Raw genomic sequence first — 25,624 nt, 5'->3', positions numbered from 1 at the left:
CTAGTAGCCCAAAATTCTTCAAAGTCCAGCACCAATCCAAGGAGCCCAGCGCCATGTCCAAATTCAACTCCCAGGAAGCCCTAAAATCAGCTCAAGATTAAAGATTTAAATGATTAGTTAGCATCAACTTCTTCTAGAAGGATAAGATTTGGTTGTTAGGATTAAGATGAGATTAGATTTAAATTTGAATAAGTTGTTATCTTACTCTTCGAAATATAAGATTAGTTTTTGAATTTCAATTATTTAGGAAGCTAGAGTATAAATAAGTGAACAAGGTTGACAATCTAGGGATCTTGGGGGTCTTCGAATCAAGAAACTCTTTATTTTTAGATTGTTTTCTTTTCTACCATGAGTAACTAAACTTCCTCGATCTTGTTAAAGGTTAGGAGCTCTGATTGATTTGTTCAATTAGTAATGAAAGTATTTTCTTTATTTCGGTTCATGCTTTTGTACTTTTTCAAGATTGAGTCTCGTTCTTCATCTTTAATGGTTAGAAGTATTGGAAAATATTCTAATTCTGTCTTGGATTCTGTTATTTTTTTTGGAAAATTTAATATTATACTTAGCTTGAAACTCTTTTTCATAATTCTCTACTTGACTAGGAATAGAATTTTGAAAGTTGTATGGCTTAAAATCGAAACCGTGCTTAATCTCTTCTCTTAATTAGTTGACTAAAGAATTGGCGATTAATTAAGTTAAGAGAAATTAGATTCCCAAGGAATTGGAATTTAATTATAAATGATTTGCTGTGAAATATTTTTGCATGAGTCAAAGTAGAAAAACACAAGTATTACTTCTTCTAAGAATTAAACACCTTCGAAGCCTTTTACATCCCATTCTCTGATTACTTCTCCAAAGTTTCTAAGCTTCCTCTCATTTATAATCACAATGTTCTTCACTGTTCTTTGCTCTACTTTAAAATTTATAATCCTCTTGTCAAGGTTCGATTGATCTAATTAGAGATTCGATTAGACGTTGCTTGATTCAATCTATTAATCCTCGTGAGAATAATATACACTCACAGTGGTATTACTTGAAGAGATTTGGTGCACTTGCCAATAAATGAGTGTATTAGTTTTGCCTCATCAATATGAGACAAGTCAAGCTTGGATATAAAATATACAAGCAGATTGATGTTTATTTGGCAAAAATTAGTTACTATTTTGTTATAACAATTATTGCCAAACAAGGATTTATTATTTTGTTGAGAATTATCAGCAAATATGGATATAGGTATTTGAAATGCTAACTGATTTTTTTAATATCTATTTTAATTAGAACTTCATTATTATTTATTAGGGTTTTATTTCTTTTTTGAATTATTTTTATTGTGCACAAATTTATTTAATAATTAAAATAATTACACATGTACATAAAAAACAATTCTACTGTAAATTTGATCTTTCTTGTATTTTCATTGCAAAAGCAACTTTTATTTTTGTCAAAATGGCAACTCTTTTACTAGTTGCATATTTTGCTTCAAGCAACATTTTAAAAAGTTATATATTCTGAATAGTAGACAATAACAATACGTGTATGGGTTGAATATTCAAACTAATAGGCAACACTTCAAAAAATTACAAATTAAAATTTGTAAGCAACTCATTAAAGTATTGAATTTTCTAGCAAATATGCAACGCATTTTAACAGTGGTCCAAACATGAGCGCAAAGACAACACGACGAAAGTGTTGTCTTAGGCACACCTCTAAAGTGTTATTCATTTTCAAGAAAAGCAACGCTTTTGAAGTAAAAATGCGTTGCTTGACCTAATGATTGGCCGCATCTGCAAGGCCCTCCCAAAGTGTTACCTCAGGTCCAAAAGTATTGCTATATATAGAGTAAAAGGAAACTTTTTTTTAATCTTTAGGCAATACTTTTTGAATTGTATCTCAGACAAAAGATATTGCAGTATAAGTAAATTGTTTATTAATGCATCTATTAAAATCGCCATAAAAATAAGGTGAGAATCATCTTTATTCACATAACCGAAACAAAACAAGAAACCTTTGATTAGAATATAAATAAGTGAAAAAGGTTCACAATCTAGGGATCTGGTGGGTCTTCGAATCAAGAAACTTCTTTTGTTTTAGGTTGTTTTCTTTTCTACCATGAGTAACTAAACCTCCTCTTGTTAAAGACTATGAGCTCTGTTTGATTTTACGGATTAGTAATGCAAGTATTTTCTTTATTTTGATTCATGCTTTTTTATTTTTTTCAAGATTGAGTCTCGTTTTTCATCTTTAAAGGTTAGAAGTATTGGAAAATATTCTAATTCTGTCCTGGATTCTGTTATTTAGGAAATTTTAATATCGGAAGTAGCTTGAAACTCTTTCTCATTATTTTCAACTTGACTAGGAATAGTATTTTAAAAGTTGTGTGGCTTAAAATCGAAACCGTGTTTAACCTCTTCTCTTAATTCGTTGACCAAGGAATTGGAAATTAATTAAGTTAAGAGAAATTAGATTGCCAATGAATTGGAATTTAATTATAAATAATTTGCTGTGAAAAGATTTTTGCATGAGTCAAAGTAGAAAAATACAAGTATTACTTCTTCTAAGAATTAAACACCTCCGAAGCCTTTAACATCCCATTCCCTGATTACTTCTCCAAAGTTTCTAACCTTTCTCTCATTTATAATCAACAATGTTCTTCACTGTTCTTTGCTCTACTTCAAGATTTATAATTCTTTTGCCAAGGTTCGATTAATTTAATTAGAGATTTGATTAGACGTTGTTTAATTCAATCTATTAATCCTCGTAGAAACGATATCCACTCATCATGGTATTATTTGGAGTCATTTGGTGTACTTGCCAATATAAAATTGTATCAGTTTTGCCTCATCAATATGAGACAAGTCAAACAAGAATTTATTATTTTGTTGAGAATTATCAGCAAATATGGATATAGGTATTTGAAATGCTAATTGAATCTTTTAATATCTATTATAATTAGAACTTAATTATTAGTTATTAAGGTTTTGTTATTTTTTTAGTTTTTTTACTATACACAAATTTATATAATAATTAAAATAATTATATATATACGTAAAAAATAATTTTACTGTAAATTTGATCTTTCTTGTATTTTCATTGCAAAAGTAACTTTTATTTTTGTCAAAATGGCAACTCTTTTATTAGTTGTATATTTTGCTTCAAGCAACATTTTTATAAGTTGTATATTCTGAATACTAGGCAACACTTGTATGGGTTGAATAATCAAACTAACAGGCAACACTTTAAAGGATTGTAAATTAAAATTTATAAACAACCCGTTAAAGTGTTGAATTTTCTAGCAAATAGGCAACGCTTTAGTAAGTTGCATTTTCAAAAGAAAAAGGCAACGCGTTTTAATAGTGGTCGAAATATGAGAGCAAAGACAACACGACGAAAGTGTTGTCTTAGGCACACTTTTAAAGCATTGTTCATTTTCAACAAAAGGCAACGCTTTGAAGAGTTGCTTTTCAAAAATGTTACTTTTGAAGCAAAAAATTAAAGCGTTACTTGGCCTAATGCATTTCCCACATCTGCAAGACTGCAAGGCCCTCCCAAAGTATTGTCTCATATCCAAAAGTGTTGTTATAGATTAAAGACAATTCTTTTTTAATCTTTAGGTAATAATTTTTAAATATTATCTCAGACAAAAAATATTATAGTATAAACGAATTGTGAGTTAATCCATTTATTAAAGGTTTAATTACTCTGTTGGTCTCTATAGTTTTGTGAAATTTTCAATTTGGTCTCTATACTTTTTTTCCTTTTAATTGGGTCCCTGCACCAAATTTTTTTTCAACTGAGTCCCTACACTTTTTTTTCCTTTTATTTGAGTCCCTGCGCTAATTTTTTTTTTAGTTGGGTCCCTATACAATTAAGCCAATTACTACCAAGAGAGACCTAATTGAGAAAAAAATGAGTTCCGGGACCTAATTAAAAGAAAAAAAAAAGTATAAGAATCTAATTGAAAATCTCGCAAAACTATAGAACCAACAGAGTAATTAAACCTTTATTAAAATCACCATAAAAATAAGGTGAGAATCGTATTTATCCACTTAACCAAAACAAAACAAGAAACCTTTGATTGGATTACATTAGCAAACTTCCTGAGTCAGTATTTCTGGGTCTAATTAAGATGACTGAGTATTTCTTCTCCCGTTATATATTTTTGTTTAAGTCTAGTGTAAGATAAAATTCAAGTTATGACTCAAGATTACAAACAATCGTTTCAAATACTCTTTTGAGGTAAAAGGAGGTTTTACATTGAAGAATGAATGACTACAACAGAGAAGAGGTTTTCGACACAATCTAGTTTCCTGTTGTTCCAGACATCATTTGTCTTGTATTTTTAGGTTAAGCTTGTCAAAGAGACGTGAGAACCCTTCTTTTTATTTTGTTGTGAGTTAATTCTTTAAAAAGTGGAAGAAATGCAATATCCTTTTTGCTTAGTACAAAATTTTCGACAAATATGTAGTCCTTTTTGTACTTGTAACAATGGAGAGAGAAAATAGCTTTCTAAACATTCTAGGTGGTTGAGCGTGCTCACACTGTTGAAGACAAAGTTACTTGTTTGAATTTGGTAACCTTTCTAAGATTTTGATGCGTCTTGCATTTAGCTTTTTATTATGAGGTTTAGGAATCAAGCTTTTATTGATTCTCACATGTGTACCTCATGCATATTTATCTTCTAAGGTGTTTGAGTATTAAATTTACCCTGCTCAAATCCTATACTTATCTGGTTTGCAATTAATTATTTAGAGAGAACCCTTAGATAAAGATGTTTAAAACATCTTTTTTTAAAGATATTTTTAAATTATTAAAATTTAATACATATAATTTATTAAACTGTGTTATTTTTATTAAAATTAGATCAGATAAATTAATTTGGCCAAAAAATCGATAAATTACACCTTGAATCGGTTTAAATTAATATTTTTTATAAAAAATAATTACAATATTTTTATTATAAAAAATGACTAAAATATTCTTATTATATATATATATATATATATATATATATATATATATATTGAGAATCTTAAATTTTAAGCCTTTTCTTTTTTCTGTTCTAGGATTAGAATTTAGGGTTTTTAAAATTAAAAAATATATATAATAAGAATATTTTATTATTTTCTATAATTAATAAGGTTATTTTAATTTAGTCATTTTCTATAAAAAAGAATATTAATTTAGATCGATTTAAAGTTTAGTTTACCGATTTTTCGGCCAAATTAATTTGTCTGATCTAATTTTGACAAAAATAATATAATTTAATCGATTATATGTATTAAATTTAATTAATAAAAGTACATCTTTAAAAAAAGATGTTTTAAGTATCTTTATCGAAGTGCCCCTTATTTAAAAAGGCATTATCTATTACTTTTAGAAATTGAGCAAAACATTAATATGAATTATTGAAATTTTTTAATTTATATTTGCCATTTGTTAATCAACAAAATTTAATATAAAATATGAAGCTAACAACAACTTCTAAAGTTTAATGTAGAGAGGTATACTTTCAAAAAACGGCTCTATATATCAGATTTAGACATGATTTCTTACAACTATGTTTAGAAAAACTAAATCTTTCCATTTTTCAAAATTGGTGATAATTTAGGCTATTTTTTTATGAAAAGTATCTATAATTCAAGAAAAAAAGTGCCTAATTGAAAATAAAATTTTATCCCAGTTTTTTTTTTTTTGCATATAAATTCCAAATAATAAATAAATTCATTTAAAAAAAATCAAACGCATAAATTATTGGCTACTTATAAAAAAAATTATACATTTTTTAAATATAATTAATCATTAAAAAGTCACTATTTCCTTTGGAGAATATTTTTTGAGAAACTAATATTTTACCTTATATTTAACTAGTTAGGATGAGATCCAATTTTTGTGCATGTACATACATAACCACATACATAAAATAATTAAAGTAGCAATAAATACATACTATAGAGCAAACACAAAGGCTGGATGAGAAAAGCCCATATTCTGATAGACAGCGTGAAGTCAACAGCTTTAAAGGAAGCAGTAGGCACCGAAAAGCAAAGCCTCTACATATACGAAGTTAAATGATATTATTTCTAATTCAAAGCCTAAAAATATTTTTGTATATTAAACCCCTAAAAAGATTAGAAATATGGGCACTGCATATATACCTGCCAGAGAGAGTCATAGTTTATTTATAATAATGATGATTAGGTAGTTAAAGATGCTGCCTTTGTTTTATTTTCCCTAACATCCTACTTAGACGTACGCTCTATGTGTGTATAATTTAATTTATTAGTTGCCATATAAAAAAACAAAGCTTTTTGTTAGGCTAATTGGAAGACACCCTTAGATTAGGGAATGAATTAATTAGGTAGTACACGTTCAAGGACCTGTAACGCGTTGCCAAGCTGCCATTGTCATAGTGGTGCATGCTCATTTACTTCCACACCGCACGTTGTTCTTGTGTTGTTGATATCTATCCCGCCTTGTGTATGTAGCAATCCATTGGCCAATGACAAACTCTTAAATGGAGTTCCGATCCGTAACAAATTAGTCCTTGACTTGTTGGGCTAGGGGATACCGTGGACAATAAAAAAATATATATATAACGGGAGTCTCCCACATATATACACTAATTGAGTTATTAGAACATTGTGGACTCTAATTTAGTAATGCTACGTGTTATATTAAAAATCCGTTATTAATAGAATCTATTCTATCTATCTATTCTATTATATAAAAATCGGATGTCTGCACTTAATGATGGAGTTGACGTAGCATGCTTCGTAGAGTGTTTTCCGATTTAATTGATTTGATTTGATTTGATTATATATTTAAATATTGATATAATTAATATAATTTATTATAATTAATATAATTAATATAATTTATTATAATTTATATTACTTAATTAATTATACTGCATTAATTATAATTTGTTATATTAGTGAATTAGTCTTTTCATTTATAAAGTCTAAAATAAAATAAATAAATTATTATTTATTCTAATTAAATTTGTTTATATACTACATATGAATTAACATTAATTTATAATACATTAACTTATAATCCAACTAATTGGATCGGACCGGTATCCAGCCAGTTTGCCTAAAGCGACGTCGTTTCGAGGGGTGAAAGGAATAACGTTGCTGCTTCTTGGTCTTCCTCTTCTCTTTTGTTACTTTCATTCATTTCTTCATTCAAAGAAAAACAAAAAGGGAAAACCCTAGCTAGCCTCCACCGCCGCCGAACGGAGTGACCGGTTGCCGCCGTCCGTGGCTGTCTGAGGAGTCTCTCTTTGTACTGTTGGTATTTTCCAAGTCAAATCCCCTGTTCGATGTCTTCTTCCTCACTCGGCGCCCATCCTCTGTCGGATTCTTCCTGCTCGCGGTCGTCTTGTCACCGTCGTCTCGGCGTCATTGTCTCGAAGGTCAGTGGTTTTGGTGTGCACCTGTTCTTCGATTTTCATTTTATTCTCTGAATCTCTGTTCTGAAATCAACAAATTATTGAATGATTTTGGGTTCTGAGTCTGTTGTACTGCTGCTGCTTTGTGTTTTTGTAAAATTTGTAGATGATTATTTGATTATTCAGGGTTGTGTGTTTTGTGTTTTGTGTTTTAGATTACACAGAAAAAAACCAATTACTTGAAACACTTGCACACAAACATGCCCAGTCCTAACAACAGCTTCCTAATGGATCCTTCATTGGGTCCTTCCCCTATTCTTAGAACCTTGGTTGTAATCATGGTAAGTCTCTAAACTAATTCATTAATATATGTAATTTAAAACCCTAATCCCAAATTGCATGCGACCCATATATAATTAATTTTATCATACAATTGATCCTATTTTTAATACCTCTTTTCACGTAATTTTTTGAATTTTGTCTAAATCTTATATTTTTTGTAATTTGTCTTATGTTGCAATATTTTTTTTAGGAGTCAATAAAAATCAATGCCTCGGATTTTAATTTATAGAAAATACTATGCTCTCAACACAATCTTTGGTCATATTGAAGGTACTATTAACAAACTTTTTGGAAATTATATCAGATTAAGAAACAAAAATTGGTGCTATATATGAAATTTAATTCTCATACCTTCTTTATTCTGTACCTCTTGAAATGTCAATATCTATGATATAGAATGATTTGACAACATACAAAAATAAAATAATTTCATGCCTTTTCGAAACTTCTTCTGATTTACCATACCTAATTAGTGTATGTAAATATGGTGATTTCCTCTTCAGCATATATTGCTTCTTATTTTGATTTTTCAGAATTAAACTCAATGGAACACAATAAATGTTGGCCGTTAATTTCTATCCTAATTTTGATAATTATTTTATTGATATTATTCAGATTCTTTAATCCTGAATAGTTAAAAAACTTTTCCTTTTTTTAGTTGGATTTTGATAGAAACGTAAAGATTCTTGCAATCCTTACTAATACTGGGGCTGAACAGTGATGTGACTCTCTATAAGTATAGCATAGGTGATCACCACACTTACTCTTTCTCTATACAGAAATTCATAATATTTGAGTAATTTTGTAGTGACAGGTAGCAATGGCAGCTAGGTGAGTTCATGTGCCATGTGGATTGTTTCACAATAATTTTTTTTTATCTTTCACTAAATATGAGGTCCTTGATTTTTAGGTATGATCTCATCAAGTGTATCAATGCTGGTCCAGCGCATAAGGTGTGGAAGCTCAAAGTATGTGTCATTAGACTTTGGACCGTTTCTCAATTTGCAAAATCTGGGATGAAGGCACCTATTGAGATGGTTATCCTTGATGAAGAGTGATGAGCGGATAATTTATACGCTTTTTGACATTGTTTTTAGTATGTTTTTAGTAGGATCTAGTTACTTTTAGGGATGTTTTCATATGTTTTTATGTTAAATTCACATTTTTGGACTTTACTATGAGTTTGTGTGTTTTTCTGTGATTTCAGGTATTTTCTGGCTGAAATTGAGGGACTTGAGCAAGAATCAGATTCAGAGGTTGAAGAAGGACTGCTGATGTTGTTGGATTCTGACCTCCCTGCACTCAAAATAGATTTTCTGGAGCTACAGAACTCAAAATGGTGCACTTCCAATTGCGTTGGAAAGTAGACATCCAGGGCTTTCCAGAAATATATAATAGTTCATACTTTGGCCAAGAATAGACGACGCAAACTGGCGTTCAACGCCAGCTCTCTGCCCAATTCTAGCGTCCAGCGCCAGAAAAGGATCCAAAACCAGAGTTGAACGCCAGAAATGGATCAAAACCTGGCGTTCAACTCCACAAATGGCCTCTGCACGTGGAAAGTTAAAGCTCAGCCCAAGCACACACCAAGTGGGCCCCAGAAGTGAATTTATGCATCAATTACTTACTCATGTAAACCCTAGTAGCTAGTTTATTATAAATAGGACCTTTTACTATTGTATTTGATCATCTTTGATCAGTGATATGCTATCTTAGATCACTATTGAGGGCTGGCCATCTCGGCCATGCCTGGACCTTTCACTTATGTATTTTCAACGGTAGAGTTTCTACACTCCATAGATTAAGGTGTGGAGCTCTGCTGTTCCTCAAAGATTAATGCAAAGTACTATTGTTTTCTATTCAATTCATCTTATTTCGCTTCTAAGATATTCATTCGCACTTCAACCTGAATGTGATGAACATAACAATCATCATCATTCCCCATGAACGCGTGCCTGACAACCACTTCCGTTCTACATTAGACTGAATGAGTGTCTCTTAGATCTCCTAATCAGAATCTTCGTGGTGTAAGCTAGAATGATGGCGGCATTCAAGAGAATCCGGAAAGTCTAAACCTTGTCTGTGGTATTCCGAGTAGGATTCGGTGATTGAATGACTGTGACGAGCTTCAAACTCGCGATTGTGGGGCGTTAGTGACAGACGCAAAAGAATCAATGGATTCTATTCCGACATGATCGAGAACCGACAGATGAATAGCCATGCTGTGACAGAGCATGTTAGCATATTATTCACTGAGAGGATAGGATGCAACCATTGACAAGGGTGATGCCTCCAGACGATTAGCCGTGCCGTGACAGGGCATTGGATCATTTTCCCGAGAGATGACCGAAAGTAGCCATTGACAATGGGATGTATTACACAAAGCCAGCCATGGAAAGGAGTAAGACTGATTGGATGAAGATGGCAGGAAAGCAGAGGTTCAGAGGAACGAAAGCATCTCTATTTGCTTATCTGAAATTCTCACCAGTGATTTACATAAGTACCTCTATCTCTATTTTATTAATTACTTTCGAAAACTCCATTATTATTTTATATCCGCCTGACTGAGATTTACAAGGTGACCATAGCTTGCTTCATACCAACAATCTCCGTGGGATTCGACCCTTACTCACGTAAGGTATTACTTGGACGACCCAGTGCACTTGCTGGTTAGTTACACGGAGTTGTGAACCATGGTCTTGGCATCATGTTTTTGGCGCCATTTCCAGGGAAAGAAAGAGCAATGAATTTTACATAATTAAAGTGTAATCACGATTCCGCGTACCATGTTTTTGGCACCGTTGCCGGGGATTGTTCGAGTTTGGACAACTGACGGTTCATCTTGTTGCTCAGATTAGGTAATTTTCTTTTTGTTTTCTTTTCAAAAATTTTTCAAAAATCTTTCAAAATTTTCTCCTTTGTTTTTGAAAAAAAAAAATAAAATAAAAATGTTTTCAAAAATAAATTATTCTATGGCTTCAAAACTTTCAAGAATGAATTCTAGAGTTTCATGGTAACATGTTAAATCCTATCTGGCTGAAAAGCCATACCCAAACTCCTTTGGGATTGGTCTTCAACTAATCACCTCAATGGATGTAAATCCATTCTAAAGCTTGAATGGCTATTAAGCCATGTCTGACCCTTTGATTGGAACTTTAGACTAAAGAGCATAAGATTCCTGGAATTCATATTAAAGATTTTGAAATCCTTATTTTTGTTTTTCAAATAATTTTTGAAAAAAAATACAAAAAAAAAAATTTAGAAAATCATAAAAACCAAAAATATTTTTGTGTTTCTTGTTTGAGTCATGTGTCATGTTATAAGTTTGGTGTCAATTGCATGTGCATCTTGCATTTTTCGAAAATTCTCATGCATTCATAGTGTTCTTCATGATCTTCAAGTTGTTCTTGGTAAGTCTTCTTGTTTGATCTTTGCATTTGCATGTTTTGTGTCTTTTCTTGTTTTTCATATGCATTCCTGAATTCTTAGTGTCTAAGCATTAAAGAATTCTAAGTTTGGTGTCTTGCATGTTTTCTTTGCATAAAAAATTTTTCAAAAATGTGTTCTTGATGTTCATCATGATCTTCATAGTGTTCTTGGTGTTCATCTTGACATTCATAGCATTCTTGCATGCATTCATTATTTTGATCTAAAAATTTCATGCATTGCATCATTTTTCTTGTTTTTCTCTCTCATCATAAAAATTCAAAAATCAAAAAAATATCTTTCCCTTTTTCTCTCTCATAAATTCGAAAATTAGATTTGACTTTTTCAAAAATTTTTAAAATCTAATTGTTTTTATGAGTCAAATCAAATTTTCAATTTGAAAATCTTATCTTTTTCAAAATCTTTTTCAAAAATCAAATCTTTTTCAAATTTTTTAGTTATTTTCGAAAATTCCAAAAATTTTTTTCAAAAATTTTTTTCTTATTTTTATATCAAATTTTCGAAAATAACAATAACAATTAATGTTTTGATTCAAAAATTTCAAGTTTGTTACTTGCTTGTTAAGAAAGATTCAAACTTTAAGTTCTAGAATCATATCTTGTGATTTCTTGTGAATCAAGTCATTAATTGTGATTTTAAAAATTCAAATCTTTTTCAAAAACTAATTTCTATCATATATTTTCAAAAATATCTTCTTATCTTATCTTTGTCAAAAATTTGATTTCAAAAATATCTTTTCTAACTTCCTAACTTCTTATCTTTTCAAAATTGATTTTCAAAATTTGTTTCAACTAACTAACTAACTTTTTGTTTGTTTCTTATCTTTTTCAAAACTACCTAACTAACTCTCTCTCTCTAGTTTTCGAAAATATCTTCCCCCTTTTTCAAAAATTTCTTTTTAATTAACTAATTATTTTAAATTCTTATTTTAATTTTCGAAAATTACTAACATTTTTCAAAAAAAAAAAAAACCATTTTCAAAAATTACCAACTCTTTTTCAAAAATAATTTTTGAAAATTCACCTTCTTCCTCATCTCCTTCTATTTATTTATTCATCTACTAACATCTCTTCCTCACCCATCAAAAATCCGAGCTCTCTCTCTCTCTCTGAGTTCAGATTTTTTTTCTTCTTCTTTTTCTACTAACAATAAGGAACCTCTTTACTGTGACATAGAGGATTCCTCTTCTTTTCTTTTTCTCTTCTCTTTCTTATGAGCAGGGACAGAGAAAAAGACATTCTTGTTGAAGCTGATCCAGAACCTGAAAGGACTCTGAAGAGGAAATTAAGAGAAGCTAAATTACAGCAATCCAGAGATAACTTGATTGAAAATTTCGAACAAGTAAAGGAGATGGCAGCCGAACCCAACAACAATGCAAGGAGAATGCTTGGTGACTTTACTGCACCAAATTCCAATTTACATGGAAGAAGCATCTCCATTCCTGCCATCGGAGCAAACAACTTTGAGCTGAAACCTCAATTAGTTTCTCTGATGCAGCAGAACTGCAAATTTCATGGACTTCCATCTGAAGATCCTTTTCAGTTCTTAACTGAATTCTTGCAGATATGTGATACTGTTAAGACTAATGGAGTAGATCCTGAAGTCTACAGGCTCATGCTTTTCCCTTTTGCTGTAAGAGACAGAGCTAGACTCTGGTTGGATTCTCAACCTAAGGATAGCCTGAACTCATGGGATAAGCTGGTCAAGGCTTTCTTAGCCAAGTTCTTTCCTCCTCAAAAGCTAAGCAAGCTTAGAGTGGATGTTCAGACCTTCAAACAAAAAGAAGGTGAATCCCTCTATGAAGCTTGGGAGAGATACAAAGGACTGACCAAAAAGTGTCCCTCTGACATGCTTTCAGAATGGACCATCCTGGATATATTCTATGATGGTTTATCTGAGCTATCAAAGATGTCATTGGACACTTCTGCAGGTGGATCCATTCACCTAAAGAAAACGCTTGCAGAAGCTCAAGAACTCATTGACATGGTTGCTAATAACCAATTCATGTACACTTCTGAGAGGAATCCTGTGAGTAATGGGACGCCTATGAAGAAGGGAGTTCTTGAAATTGATACTCTGAATGCCATATTGGCTCAGAACAAAATATTGACTCAGCAAGTCAATATGATTTCTCAGAGTCTGAATGGAATGCAAGCTGCATCCAACAGTACTCAAGAGGCATCTTCTAAAGAAGAAGCTTATGATCCTGAGAACCCTGCAATAGCAGAGGTGAATTACTTAGGTGAACCTTATGGAAACACCTATAACTCATCATGGAGAAATCATCCAAATTTCTCATGGAAGGATCAAAAGCCTCAACAAGGCTTTAATAATGGTGGAAGAAACAGGTTTAGCAATAGCAAGTCTTTTCCATCATCCACTCAGCAACAGACAGAGAACTCTGAACAAAATACATCTAATTTGGTAAACTTAGTCTCTGATCTATCTAAGGCCACTGTAAGTTTCATGAATGAAACAAGGTCTTCCATTAGAAATTTGGAAGCACAAGTGGGCCAGCTGAGTAAAAGGATCACTGAAATCCCTCCTAGTACTCTCCCAAGAAATACAGAAGAGAATCCAAAAGGAGAGTGCAAGGCCATTGACATAACCAAAATGGCAGAACCCAAAGAAAGAGAGGAGGACGTGAATCCCAAGGAGGAAGACCTCCTGGGACGTCCAGTGATCAATAAGGAGCTTCCCTCTGAGGAACCAAGGGAATCTGAGGCTCATCTAGAGACCATAGAGATTCCATTGAACCTCCTTATGCCATTCATGAGCTCTGATGAGTATTCCTATTCTGAAGAGAATGAGGATGTTACTGAAGAGCAAACTGCCAAGTTTCTTGGTGCAATCATGAAGCTGAATGCCAAATTATTTGGCATTGATACTTGGGAAGTTGAACCTCCCTTGTTCATCAATGAACTAAGTGATCTGGATCAACTGACACTGCCTCAGAAGAGATAGGATCCTGGAAAGTTCATAATACCTTGTACTATAGGCACCATGATCTTTAAGGCTCTGTGTGACCTTGGTTCAGGGATAAACCTCATGCCTCTCTCTGTAATGGAGAAACTGGGAATCTATGAGGTGCAAGCTGCTAAAATCTCATTAGAGATGGCAGATAATTCAAGAAAATAGGCTTATGGATAAGTAGAGGACGTGTTAGTAAAGGTTGAAGGCCTTTACATCCCTGCTGATTTCATAGTCCTGGATACTGGAAAGGAAGAGGATGAATCCATCATCCTAGGAAGACCTTTCCTAGCCACAGCAAGAGCTGTGATTGATGTGGACAGAGGAGAATTGATCCTTCAATTGAATGAGGACAACCTTGTGTTTACAACTCAAGGATCTCTCTCTACATCCATGGAGAGGAAGCAGAAAAAGCTTCTCTCAAAGCAGAGTCAACCAAAGCCCCCACAGTCAGACTCTAAGTTTGGTGTTGGAGAGTCTCAACAATGCTCTGAACATCTGTGAGGCTCCATGAGAGCCCACTGTCAAGCTATTGACATTAAAGAAGCGCTTGTTGGGAGGCAACCCAATTTTTATTTATCTAACTATATTTTTCGTAGTTATATGTATTTATAGGTTCATGATCATGTGGAGTCACAAAATAAACAAAAAAAAAATTAAAAATGGAATCAAAAACAACAGAAGAAAAATCACACCCTGGAGGAGCATCTGCCTGGCGTTCAACGCCAGAACAGAGCATGGTTCTGGCGCTGAACGCCCAAAATGGGCAACATCCTGGCACTGAACGCCCAGAACAAGCATGGTTCTGGCGTTCAACGCCAGAAATGGTAACAAATGGGCGTTGAACGCCCAAAATAGGCACCAACCTGGCACTGAACGCCCAGAGTTGTGTGCAAGGGCATTTTACATGCCTAATGGGTGCAGGGATGTAAATCCTTGACACCTCCGGATCTGTGGACACCACAGGATCACCTCAAGATCTGTGAACACCACAGGATCATCTCAGGATCTGTGAATCCCACAAGATCCCCACCCACCTCACCCTCTGTCTCTCCATTCATAATCATCCTTTCTGTTTTCCATTCACCACTCACATCCATACACACATCCCTCCATCTCCTCCATATCTTCTTCTTCTTCTATTCTTCTTTCTTCTTTTGCTCGAGGACGAGCAACATTCTAAGTTTAGTGTGGTAAAAGCATAGCTTTTTTTGTTTTTCCATAACCATTGATGGCACCTAAGGACAGAGAAACCTCTAGAAACAGGAAAGGGAAGACAAAAGCTTCCATCAAGGGTCTATAGCTCAGTGGTAGAACATTTGACTGCAAATCAAGAGATTCCTGAGATACCTCAGGGGATACATTTTCTTCTACACAATTATTGGAAGCAACTAAGGGTGGAACATCAAGAGCACTCCATCATCCTTCATGAAATTAGAGAAGATCAAAAAGCAATGAGGGAGGAGCAACAAAGACAAGGAAGAGACATAGAAGAGCTCAAGGACATCATTGGTTCCTCAAGAAGGAAACGCTACCATCACTAAGGTGGACTCATTCCTTGTTCTTATTCTATGTTTTTCGTTTCCTATGTTATGTGCTTATCTGTGTTTGTGTCTTCATTACATGATCATTAGTAGTTAGTAACTTTGCCTTAAAGTTATGAATGTCCTATGAATCCATCACCTCTTTTAAATAAAAAAATATTTTAATTCAAAAGAACAAGAAGTACATGAGTTTCAAATTTATCCTTGAACTTAGTTTAATTATATTGATGTGGTGACAATGCTTCTTGTTTTCTGAATGAATGCTTGAACAGTGCATATGTCTTTTGAAGTTGTTGTTTAAGAATGTTAAATATGTTGGCTCTTGAAAGAATGATGACTAGAAGACATGTTATTTGATAATCTGAAAATCATAAAAATGATTCTTGAAGCAAGAAAAAGCAGCAAAGAATAAAGCTTGCAGAAAAAAAAAGGCGAAAAAAATAGAAAGAAATAGAAAAAGCAAGTAGAAAAAGCCAATAACCCTTAAAACCAAAAGGCAAGGGCAAATAAAAAGGATCCCAAGGCTTTGAGCATCAGCGGATAGGAGGGCCTAAAGGAATACAATCCTGGCCTAAGCGGCTAAACCAAGCTGTCCCTAACCATGTGCTTGTGGCGTGTAGGTGTCAAGTGAAAACTTGAGACTGAGCGGTTAAAATCAAGGTCCAAAGCAAAAAAAAAAAAAGAGTGTGCTTAAGAACCCTGGACACCTCTAATTGGGGACTTTAGCAAAGCTGAGTCACAATCTGAAAAGGTTCACCCAGTTATGTGTCTGTGGCATTTATGTATCCGGTGGTAATACTGGAAACCAAAGTGCTTAGGGCCACGGCCAAGACTCATAAAAAAGCTGTGTTCAAGAATCATCATACTGAACTAGGAGAATCAATAACACTATCTGAACTCTGAGTTCCTATAGAAGCCAATCATTCTGAACCTCAATGGATAGAGTGAGATGCCAAAACTATTCAAGAGGCAAAAAGCTATAAGTCCCGCTCATCTGATTGGAGCTATGTTTTATTGATAGTTTGGAATTTATAGTATATTCTCTTCTTTTTATCCTATTTGATTTTCAGTTGCTTGGGGACAAGCAACAATTTAAGTTTGGTGTTGTGATGAGCGGATAATTTATACGCTTTTTGGCATTGTTTTTAGTATGTTTTTAGTAGGATCTAGTTACTTTTAGGGATGTTTTCATATGTTTTTATGTTAAATTCACATTTCTAGACTTTACTATGAGTTTGTGTGTTTTTCTGTGATTTCAGGTATTTTCTGGCTGAAATTGAGGGACTTGAGCAAGAATCAGATTCAGAGGTTGAAGAAGGACTGCTGATGCTGTTGGATTCTGACCTTCCTGCACTCAAAATGGGTTTTCTGGAGCTACAGAACTCAAAATGGTGCGCTTCCAATTGCGTTGGAAAGTAGACATCCAGGGATTTTCATAAATATATAATAGTTCATACTTTGGCCAAGAATAGATGACGCAAACTGGCGTTCAACACCAGCCCTCTGCCCAATTCTAGCATCCAGCGCCAGAAAAGGATCCAAAACCAGAGTTGAACGCCAGAAATGGATCAAAACCTGGCGTTAAACTCCACAAATGGCCTCTGCACGTGGAAAGTTAAAGCTCAGCCCAAGCACACACCAAGTGGGCCCCAGAAGTGAATTTATGCATCAATTACTTACTCATGTAAATCCTAGTAGCTAGTTTATTATAAATAGGACCTTTTACTATTGTATTTGATCATCTTTGATCAGTGATATGCTATCTTAGATCACTATTGAGGGCTGGCCATCTCGGCCATGCCTGGAACTTTCACGTATGTATTTTCAATGGTAGAGTTTCTACACTCCATAGATTAAGGTGTGGAGCTCTGCTGTTCCTCAAAGATTAATGCAAAGTACTACTGTTTTCTATTCAATTCATCTTATTTCGCTTCTAAGATATTCATTCGCACTTCAACCTGAATGTGATGAACGTGACAATCATCATCATTCCCCATGAACGCGTGCCTGACAACCACTTCCGTTCTACATTAGACTGAATGAGTGTCTCTTAGATCTCCTAATCAGAATCTTCGTGGTGTAAGCTAGAATGATGGCGGCATTCAAGAGAATCCAGAAAGTCTAAACCTTGTCTGTGGTATTCCGAGTAGGATTCGGTGATTGAATGACTGTGACGAGCTTCAAACTCGCGATTGTGGGGCGTTAGTGACAGACGCAAAAGAATCAATGGATTCTATTCCGACATGATCGAGAACCGACAGATGAATAGCCATGCTGTGACAGAGCATGTTAGCATATTATTCACTGAGAGGATAGGATGCAACCATTGACAAGGGTGATGCCTCCAGACGATTAGCCGTGCCGTGACAGGGCATTGGATCATTTTCCCGAGAGATGACCGAAAGTAGCCATTGACAATGGGATATATTACACAAAGCCAGCCATAGAAAGGAGTAAAACTGATTGGATGAAGATGGCAGGAAAGTAGAGGTTCAGAGGAACGAAAGCATCTCTATTTGCTTATCTGAAATTCTCACCAGTGATTTACATAAGTACCTCTATCTCTATTTTATTAATTACTTTCGAAAACTCCATTATTATTTTATATCCGCCTGACTGAGATTTACAAGGTGACCATAGCTTGCTTCATACCAACAATCTCCGTGGGATTCGACCCTTACTCACGTAAGGTATTACTTGGACGACCCAGTGCACTTGCTGGTTAGTTACACGGAGTTGTGAACCATGGTCTTGGCATCATGTTTTTGGCGCCATTTCCAGGAAAAGAAAGAGCAATGAATTTTACATAATTAAAGTGTAATCACGATTCCGCGTACCAAAGAGGTAAAATTTTCTCTTTGCATTTCAGATTTATTTTGGTAATGACTGAGCAATAAACCTCATTTATCTATGACTCTATAAAATTAATGCATTCAGGGGATACAATTCAATGCACTGTAAAAGACATATTTGTTCCTATCTTCGAGGGCTTACTCGCTGAGGGCAATGTGTACGTGGTCACTAATTTTGGAGTTGCTTTGAATACCATCAAGTTCAAGCCTACTAGACATGAATTTAGAATCCACTTCAAGAGGGACACGATTGTGCGTCCAGTACAAGATTCTTCGTTTCCATTGAACGGATTCAATTTTGTTCCGTTCAAAACAATTCAATCAGAGTCTAGAGAAGATGGTTATTTAGTTGGTAAGTACTTTGTTAGATTAATATATAATGCATGTGTTGTTTAATTTTTTGAGGTCTAATTTTTTAATCCTATATATTATTTTGCACCATTTGCTGTCTTTTTTATTATGAGCATATAGTGGCCAGATATGGATTCAATTGATGGTTGTTGCTATTCCTCTCAAGTCTCAAGTATTATAGATTCATATAATTTTCGTGAAATTTATTTAAGTAAAATTTGCTTCTCTTTTTATCTTCTAACCAAATATACACCCTAAGAACTTATAGGGTCTAACCCATGAGAAATTAGTTATTACCCATGGAAAAGAGTTAGATTGGACTTTTGCCGTGAATGTTAGTTTTGTATCCTTTGAATTGATTGAAAATTTTTACATAATATAATATAATATATTATGACGGAGCATGTCTTATTTTTAAAATTTGTTTCATTAAGAAATTATATTAAGGAAGAATTTTTTTATTATTCCCTTCCTGTAACAATTATTCCCTTGCTATAATTTTATATTAAGAAATAATATAATTTCTAACTCAGTTAAATATTGTTTCATTTAAATTTTGTTTAATAAAAAAATTTATATAATTTTCTATATTATCCTTATAATGTCCTATAACAATTAAATACTACTTTAAAAATTAATGTGTCTTATTTTTATTTAAATTCTGTATTAAAAATTTTCATTAAGAAAATATAATTTTTTAGGCAAAATAATTTATCAATATGATTTTATTACATAATATATCTATATTTTAATGTATGTCATTTGAATTGGCTGATGCGTCATTTTTTGTTATAGGTATAGGTATAGGACTAAAAAAAATTGTATTATTTATTGGCTTTGTATTTATTAATCTGATTGTTTATATTTATTACATAATTGTTATTGGCTTTGATTTCTATTATTATGCGTTTTATTTTAACACATCTAAATACAGATTTCATATATATAGCAACTAAAGAATTAGTACCCTTAAATGTATCGTTGGTAAGGAGTACTAACCTATTTATTTTTTGTTTTTTCACGAACTTCGATTTCTAGGCCCTAACTATTTATTAACAGTCTTTTATATTTTTATTTTTAAGAAAATTAAAAAAATCTGATTTCAACATGGATGAAACTTTGGAAAAAAATGTGTCATTTTTGGAGAAATATCTGAGCAGATAGAGTTTTGTTAATGGAAAGATTGGTGCCTTTATTTTGTAGATGTGATAGGTCAGCTTGCCTCTAAGGGTAACTTGGTCGAATTCACCCGGGACGGGAAGCCGTCAAGTTATATCACCATAGAACTTGATGATCTTGAGTAATGCTTAATATCTTTTTGATAGTGATTTTTGTTTTAAAATCTTATTTTGGAATTTTGTGCCTCTCTTTACTATATAAGAATTGCTATTTCTTATAGGGGTGGACAGAAATTAAGGGTAACATTGTGGCAGTCTTTTGCTTTTGATTTGCTCAAATATCTGGAGGAACACCCGTGTCTTACCTATGTGGTTATTCTCCAAATGGGTAAGATAAAATTTTATAATGGTTTGTTTATTTTACTGCTATTTGAATGCATGTTTTGTGTCATTATATGCTTCTGGTATTTTCTTTAATTTGTTATGTCTTTTTGTAGGGGTGATGGGTGTTTTCAACACAAACTACAATTCGAAACTGTTTATCAATGTTGAGTTTCCAGCTGCCAGGGATTTCTTTGCGAGGTATAGTGTATAGATCAGTAGTGTGGCCAGCAGAATATTTATACAAGGCTTTTGATTATTTAACTATTAGCAAATTTCATAAATTCTGATTTAAAAATGCAAGGGTGAACAAATTAGATCCTGTTGATGGACAAGGCATAATGTCGCTGGTCTGTGATCAACCTGTTTCAGTTGAAGAAGATTTTTTGCGTCTGTCAGTCTACAAAACAATTGCCGAGATAAAGGAGCATAATCAGGTAAAATCCTTTCTTTATTACTCTTCCTTTTTTTTCATTATATTAGTTCTAATGTTTGTTGGATCATAATCTCAATTGTTGTGTTGTACCCTTACATCCATCGATTTTAGGATGCTGTATCTGTTACAGCAGGGACGATTAAAGAAGTTGAGATCGAGTTTGGTTGGTGGTACAAAGGATGTAAGAAGTGTCGTCGTGGCTTAAGGGAAATTGAGAAAAGATATTTCTGTCCCAATTGCATTAGAGACTACGAGTTCTATGAGCCAAGGTATGACTCACGATACTTCTTTAACATAAGGATTATTTTAAACTATTCTACCGTGTGGGATGGAGACTCTTGGATAAGCCATTAAAAAACTATTTGCGTCCAATTCAATAATAACATAGTATAGACACTGTGACTATTGGTATAATTTATGTAGTGTGTTGTTCTTGGATTGTATATTTTCTGGTGAATAATAGATACAGCATCCACATAAGGGTGATAGACCACACCGATGCTACCTCTTTTGTTTTGTTCGATGGAGAAGCTGCAAAGTTTCTTGGAGTTTCTGCTAATGACCTTAGGCAGTCTTGTGTGACTAAGGTTTGATGTCATATTCATTTTTTTTTGTGTTAATTGTTTTGCACTATACCTTAATTTTTATTATTTATGAGAGCATGAATGAACTTTTTTCCGCTAAATTTGAAGGGTGTTGAGAAAAATTCCTGTCCCGAAGAGATTAATAAGCTTAGGGTTATTAAGTTCATCTTCAAAGTGCAACTCAAGATGAGGAATCTGAACTCTTATGAACCATATGTGATTCATGTGCTGATAATGATTAATGAGAATTCTCTGGTCTCTGCTTTCCTGGATAAATATAATCCTGACCCTGTAACCCCCTTTGGCTAATAACTTTCTCTTTTGTTTCAGTATTGCAAAAACAGATCAACCAGATTTTGATGATGTCTTTTTATTGAATCAATTATTTTGTAGGCCTTTTGTCCCATGAAAATTCTGAACTATTGAGTTTGTCTACTGGTCCATACGACACTTCTAAGGTTTGTGTCAAATGATTTCCAATTTAAATTGTTACAATGATGTTCTTAGTTTTTACATAGTAAATAAAATATTATTATTCTTATATTTTTTGGTACATGATGGCGTATCCCAGGCTTGTGAGAGTAAGCTAACTCCATCACCTGCAGTTGATGAGAAACATAATTCTAAGATTCTCGGAGCTAAGAAACATATTGAAGAGGTTGGAGAGGAGTCAGTTTCATCCAAATCCAAGAAAAGGAAGTGGGTTGTGATGGAGAACTAAATCATCACGCCACTACAAGAAAATGGAACATTTGTAACAAAAAATTTGTATCAAATTAAAAATTGTTGCAAATTATGATTTTTTTGTAACAATAATTAGTTATTGTTACAAAATAAGTTGGCTTTCGTATCAACGTGATTTTTTTTGTTACAAATTATGTTGGCTTTCGTATCGAATTGTTGTTTTATTACAAAATATTATAATGTTTTGTAACAAAAAATTTTATTGTTGCAAAAGTTTAAAACATTTTGTAACAAAATATCTATTTGTTTCAAAAGCTCTAAATATTTTGTAACAAAAAATTAATTTGTCACAAAATACAATATTTTTGTAACAAGTTATTTATTTGTCACAAAATTCAAAGATTTTTTGTAACTAATAAAAAATGTTGTTTCAACATATTAAATGTAAAACTTCAAATTTTTGAAAATTAACATAATGAGTTATTTATGATTTATTATATTTATTTAAGATTTTATATTCAAAAATTTATTTTATTAAAAATATTTAAGTCAATTTAATGATACTTTGAGTTTAAAATTACGTTAAAAATTAAATAATAAGTTATTTATGATTTATTATATTTATTCAAAATAAATTTTTAGAGATTTATATATTAAACGAGTTTTTCTTATTTATAATTTAAAATTTTAGTAATTGTGAAAAATATAAAAATTTTATATAATTTAATTTAAATATTTGAAATTTTGGAATTTAATACTTTAAATTTTATGAATAAAAAAATTAACTTGATTATCTCCAATTTTATCTTAATTAGTATTTATTTAAAAATAATTATAAATTAATAATAAAATAATTTTTCAACAATAATTAATTTAATTACTCTAATTTTTAAAATTAGGATATTTATTTAAAAATAATTTAAGAATTTATAGTTAAATAATATCTTTATATAATTATTTTTAAATTAAAATTAATTTATAATTATTATATTACCCTTATTTTTTATTAAAAAAAAGAATTTTTGTAAGTAAAAAAAATTATTTTAAAATATTTAAATCTTTAACATAGTTTTATTTTGTTTTAAAAATTTAATTTTTTAAAATATTATTTGTATTAATTAATTATTTTTATAAAAAATTCAAGATTAAATGATTAATTTTAAAAAATGGTATATATTATTTTATATTTTTTTATAAAACTAATATATAATTTTTACTAATTGTAATTCTCACTTTCACTCTTCATTCTACCGCTTGCTGGGTCACCCTCATTCTCTCTCTCTCTTTTTATACTAAAGATAGAAAGACTCGAACGCGCATCTCTTAGATGAGTATGAGAAGACTATACCATTTAAGTTATAACTCATTGGTGGTCACCTTCCTTCTCTTATTTAAAATAAATTTATAACAAATATTATTTTTTATTTTATTACCACTCTAAAAGTTAACATATTTTTACATTTAAATAAATTTTTAAAAACTTCCTTAAAAATAAAATATAAAGTTCTTATTTTTTTTCTTCTCTCTACTAAAATCCTAAACCCATCATAACTCAACACTCATTATTAAACCGGTAAAATCTCTAATTGTTAAAATATAAATAATAAATTATTTATGATTTATTATAGTTATTCATAATTTTATTTTCAAAAAATTATTTATCAAAAAATAATTAAATCAAAGTGATAAAATTAATTATTTAATTAAAATTACTAAATTTTAATTTATCCAAAAATTTCTAATTTTACATTTTTTCCAAAAACAATTCCTAATTCTCAAATTAAAAATTCTAACTCTAATTTTATCCTAACCCTATCCACACTCACTCACTCACTTTAACCCTAAACCCTTCCAGCCGCCACACCCCTTTCCCCAAATTCACACACACAACACAAACACAACACAAAAACACACGCACAGCAAGAGAAAGGGAAAAACGGAGAGGGAAAGAAAGGAAAAGAAAGAGGGAAGCTGGAATAAGAGAGAAAGAGAAGGAGAGGGGGAAGAGGGAGGACGGCGCCGGCAGGCATCACTGCCGCCGCGCCGTCGTGTCGCCGTCAGGAAGGAGGAGACGTTGAGCGAGAGGAAGAGCTCCGCGAGGAAGGAGAGCTGCTGTGCCTCCATCGCCGCCGTCAGTTCGCGTTCTTCTGTCGCCGAGGGAAGCCGCCACCGTCGTCGTCTTCATCGCGAGCGGGTTGTTGCCAGCTTCCACCGCCGTCGCATCTCCCATCACGGACGACGCTGAGGACGCACAGGAGAGACAAACGCATGGAGATTGGAAGACGGAGGAAAAAGGAGGAGGCGTTGTTCGCCCTGCTGCGCCCAGTCGCCGTTCATGGAGTCACCGTCGTCGCCGCTGTTAGGGGTTGCGTCACTGAGCCCCTGTCACTGGAAAATAGCACTGCCTCGCTGGGATTCACTACTGGTAAGGGCGTTCTCCCCTCTGATTTTGATTTCCTTTAATTTTTGGGAATATTGTTGTCATTGATTTCCGTCAGGAGCTTCAGATAGGAGGGAAGGGCAAGCTTAAGGGAGTTGAGGAGCAACTAAGATTGCTTAGGAGCTCTGTTGTCATAACCAAAAAATTTTCAGCCACTAAGATAACTTGCTTTATAGAGGTATGCAAATTTGTCTTGTTTTGTTTAGATGGATGCATGTGGTAGTGGAATTGAGGTGAGTGGCTTACGAACTTTAAAATGTGACCATTAATGAGTTTCCAAGATCTGTTAAAAAAAGGGTAGTCAACTTTATAAGTGTATATAACTCCCAAATAGCAATTGCTTTTCACATGGAACCAATTTTAGAACTCATGAATTTCATATGCTGTATTTAAGGAATAAGCAAAATTTTCTGCATTTATTTGTTTGTTATCTATAGATTTATTAAGGAACGAAAAGAAAAGGATCCAGATGTTGAGATTGTAGTTGCTTATTGATTTCTACTTTCTATTAAGAAATTGACCATAAGGGGGATATTTGTGTTTCTTATTGAGTTCTACTTTCTATTGTTAGTTGCATCTCTAATTTCTTTATTCTCTTTTCTTATGCAGCCATACCCATATTTGCATATTTGCAACAAGGATTTTCCATCGGGTATATGTCTCTCATAGAATGCTTTAATCTGTGTGTCTATGTATATATGTTCTCTAAGCAACTTCTGCAAAAATCATTTATTGGAGTTTGGAATTGTTTAGTTTTTGTAATTGGACTTTGTTCAGCAATTTCTTTAAACGAGTACCATAGGAGGAGCATTTGATTATTGGATTTTGACAAACGGGTGAGGTATTTGGAGGCAGCAGGCAATAACGTATTTCTTTTTGTCAACGTTTCAAGGAAAACACTGATGATGGTTGGTGCACGAAATCACAATCACACTTTTGTAATTCCGCACAACTAACCAGCAAGTGCACTGGGTCGTCCAAGTAATACCTTACGTGAGTAAGGGTCGATCCCACGAAGATTGTCGGCTTGAAGAAAGCTATGGTTATCTCGTAACTCTTAGTCAGGATATCAATAACTCTGA

General features: G+C 32.8%; 1 protein-coding gene, 1 non-coding gene and 1 pseudogene across 2 annotated transcripts; 2 read left to right on the top strand and 1 right to left on the bottom strand.

Annotated features, from left to right (window-relative positions):
* The first annotated feature begins 8,751 nt into the window (after positions 1–8,751).
* Positions 8,752–22,139, top strand: LOC110269465 (replication protein A 70 kDa DNA-binding subunit B-like). Its single transcript, XM_088510162.1, has 12 exons — positions 8,752–8,789; positions 8,990–8,991; positions 18,634–18,900; positions 20,103–20,199; positions 20,299–20,426; positions 20,515–20,599; positions 20,703–20,835; positions 20,946–21,103; positions 21,298–21,421; positions 21,527–21,705; positions 21,807–21,876; positions 21,990–22,139. The coding sequence occupies exons 1-12, from the start codon at positions 8,752–8,754 to the stop codon at positions 22,137–22,139; spliced, it is 1,431 nt and encodes a 476-aa protein (XP_088366288.1).
* Positions 12,929–13,036, bottom strand: LOC148570705 (small nucleolar RNA R71). Its single transcript, XR_015907810.1, has one exon. It is a non-coding gene; the product is annotated as a small nucleolar RNA R71 (small nucleolar RNA).
* A 1,290-nt stretch (positions 22,140–23,429) lies between the features above and the next one.
* Positions 23,430–24,565, top strand: LOC148570704 (uncharacterized; annotated as a pseudogene).
* The last annotated feature ends 1,059 nt before the right edge of the window (positions 24,566–25,624 follow it).

This window comes from Arachis ipaensis, chromosome B3, assembly GCF_059453495.1.
Source record: "Arachis ipaensis isolate K30076 ecotype BB chromosome B3, ASM5945349v1, whole genome shotgun sequence".
Taxonomy (NCBI): domain Eukaryota; kingdom Viridiplantae; phylum Streptophyta; class Magnoliopsida; order Fabales; family Fabaceae; genus Arachis; species Arachis ipaensis.
Note: the sequence above shows the minus strand (reverse complement) of the source record. Positions and strands in the feature narration are given on the sequence as shown.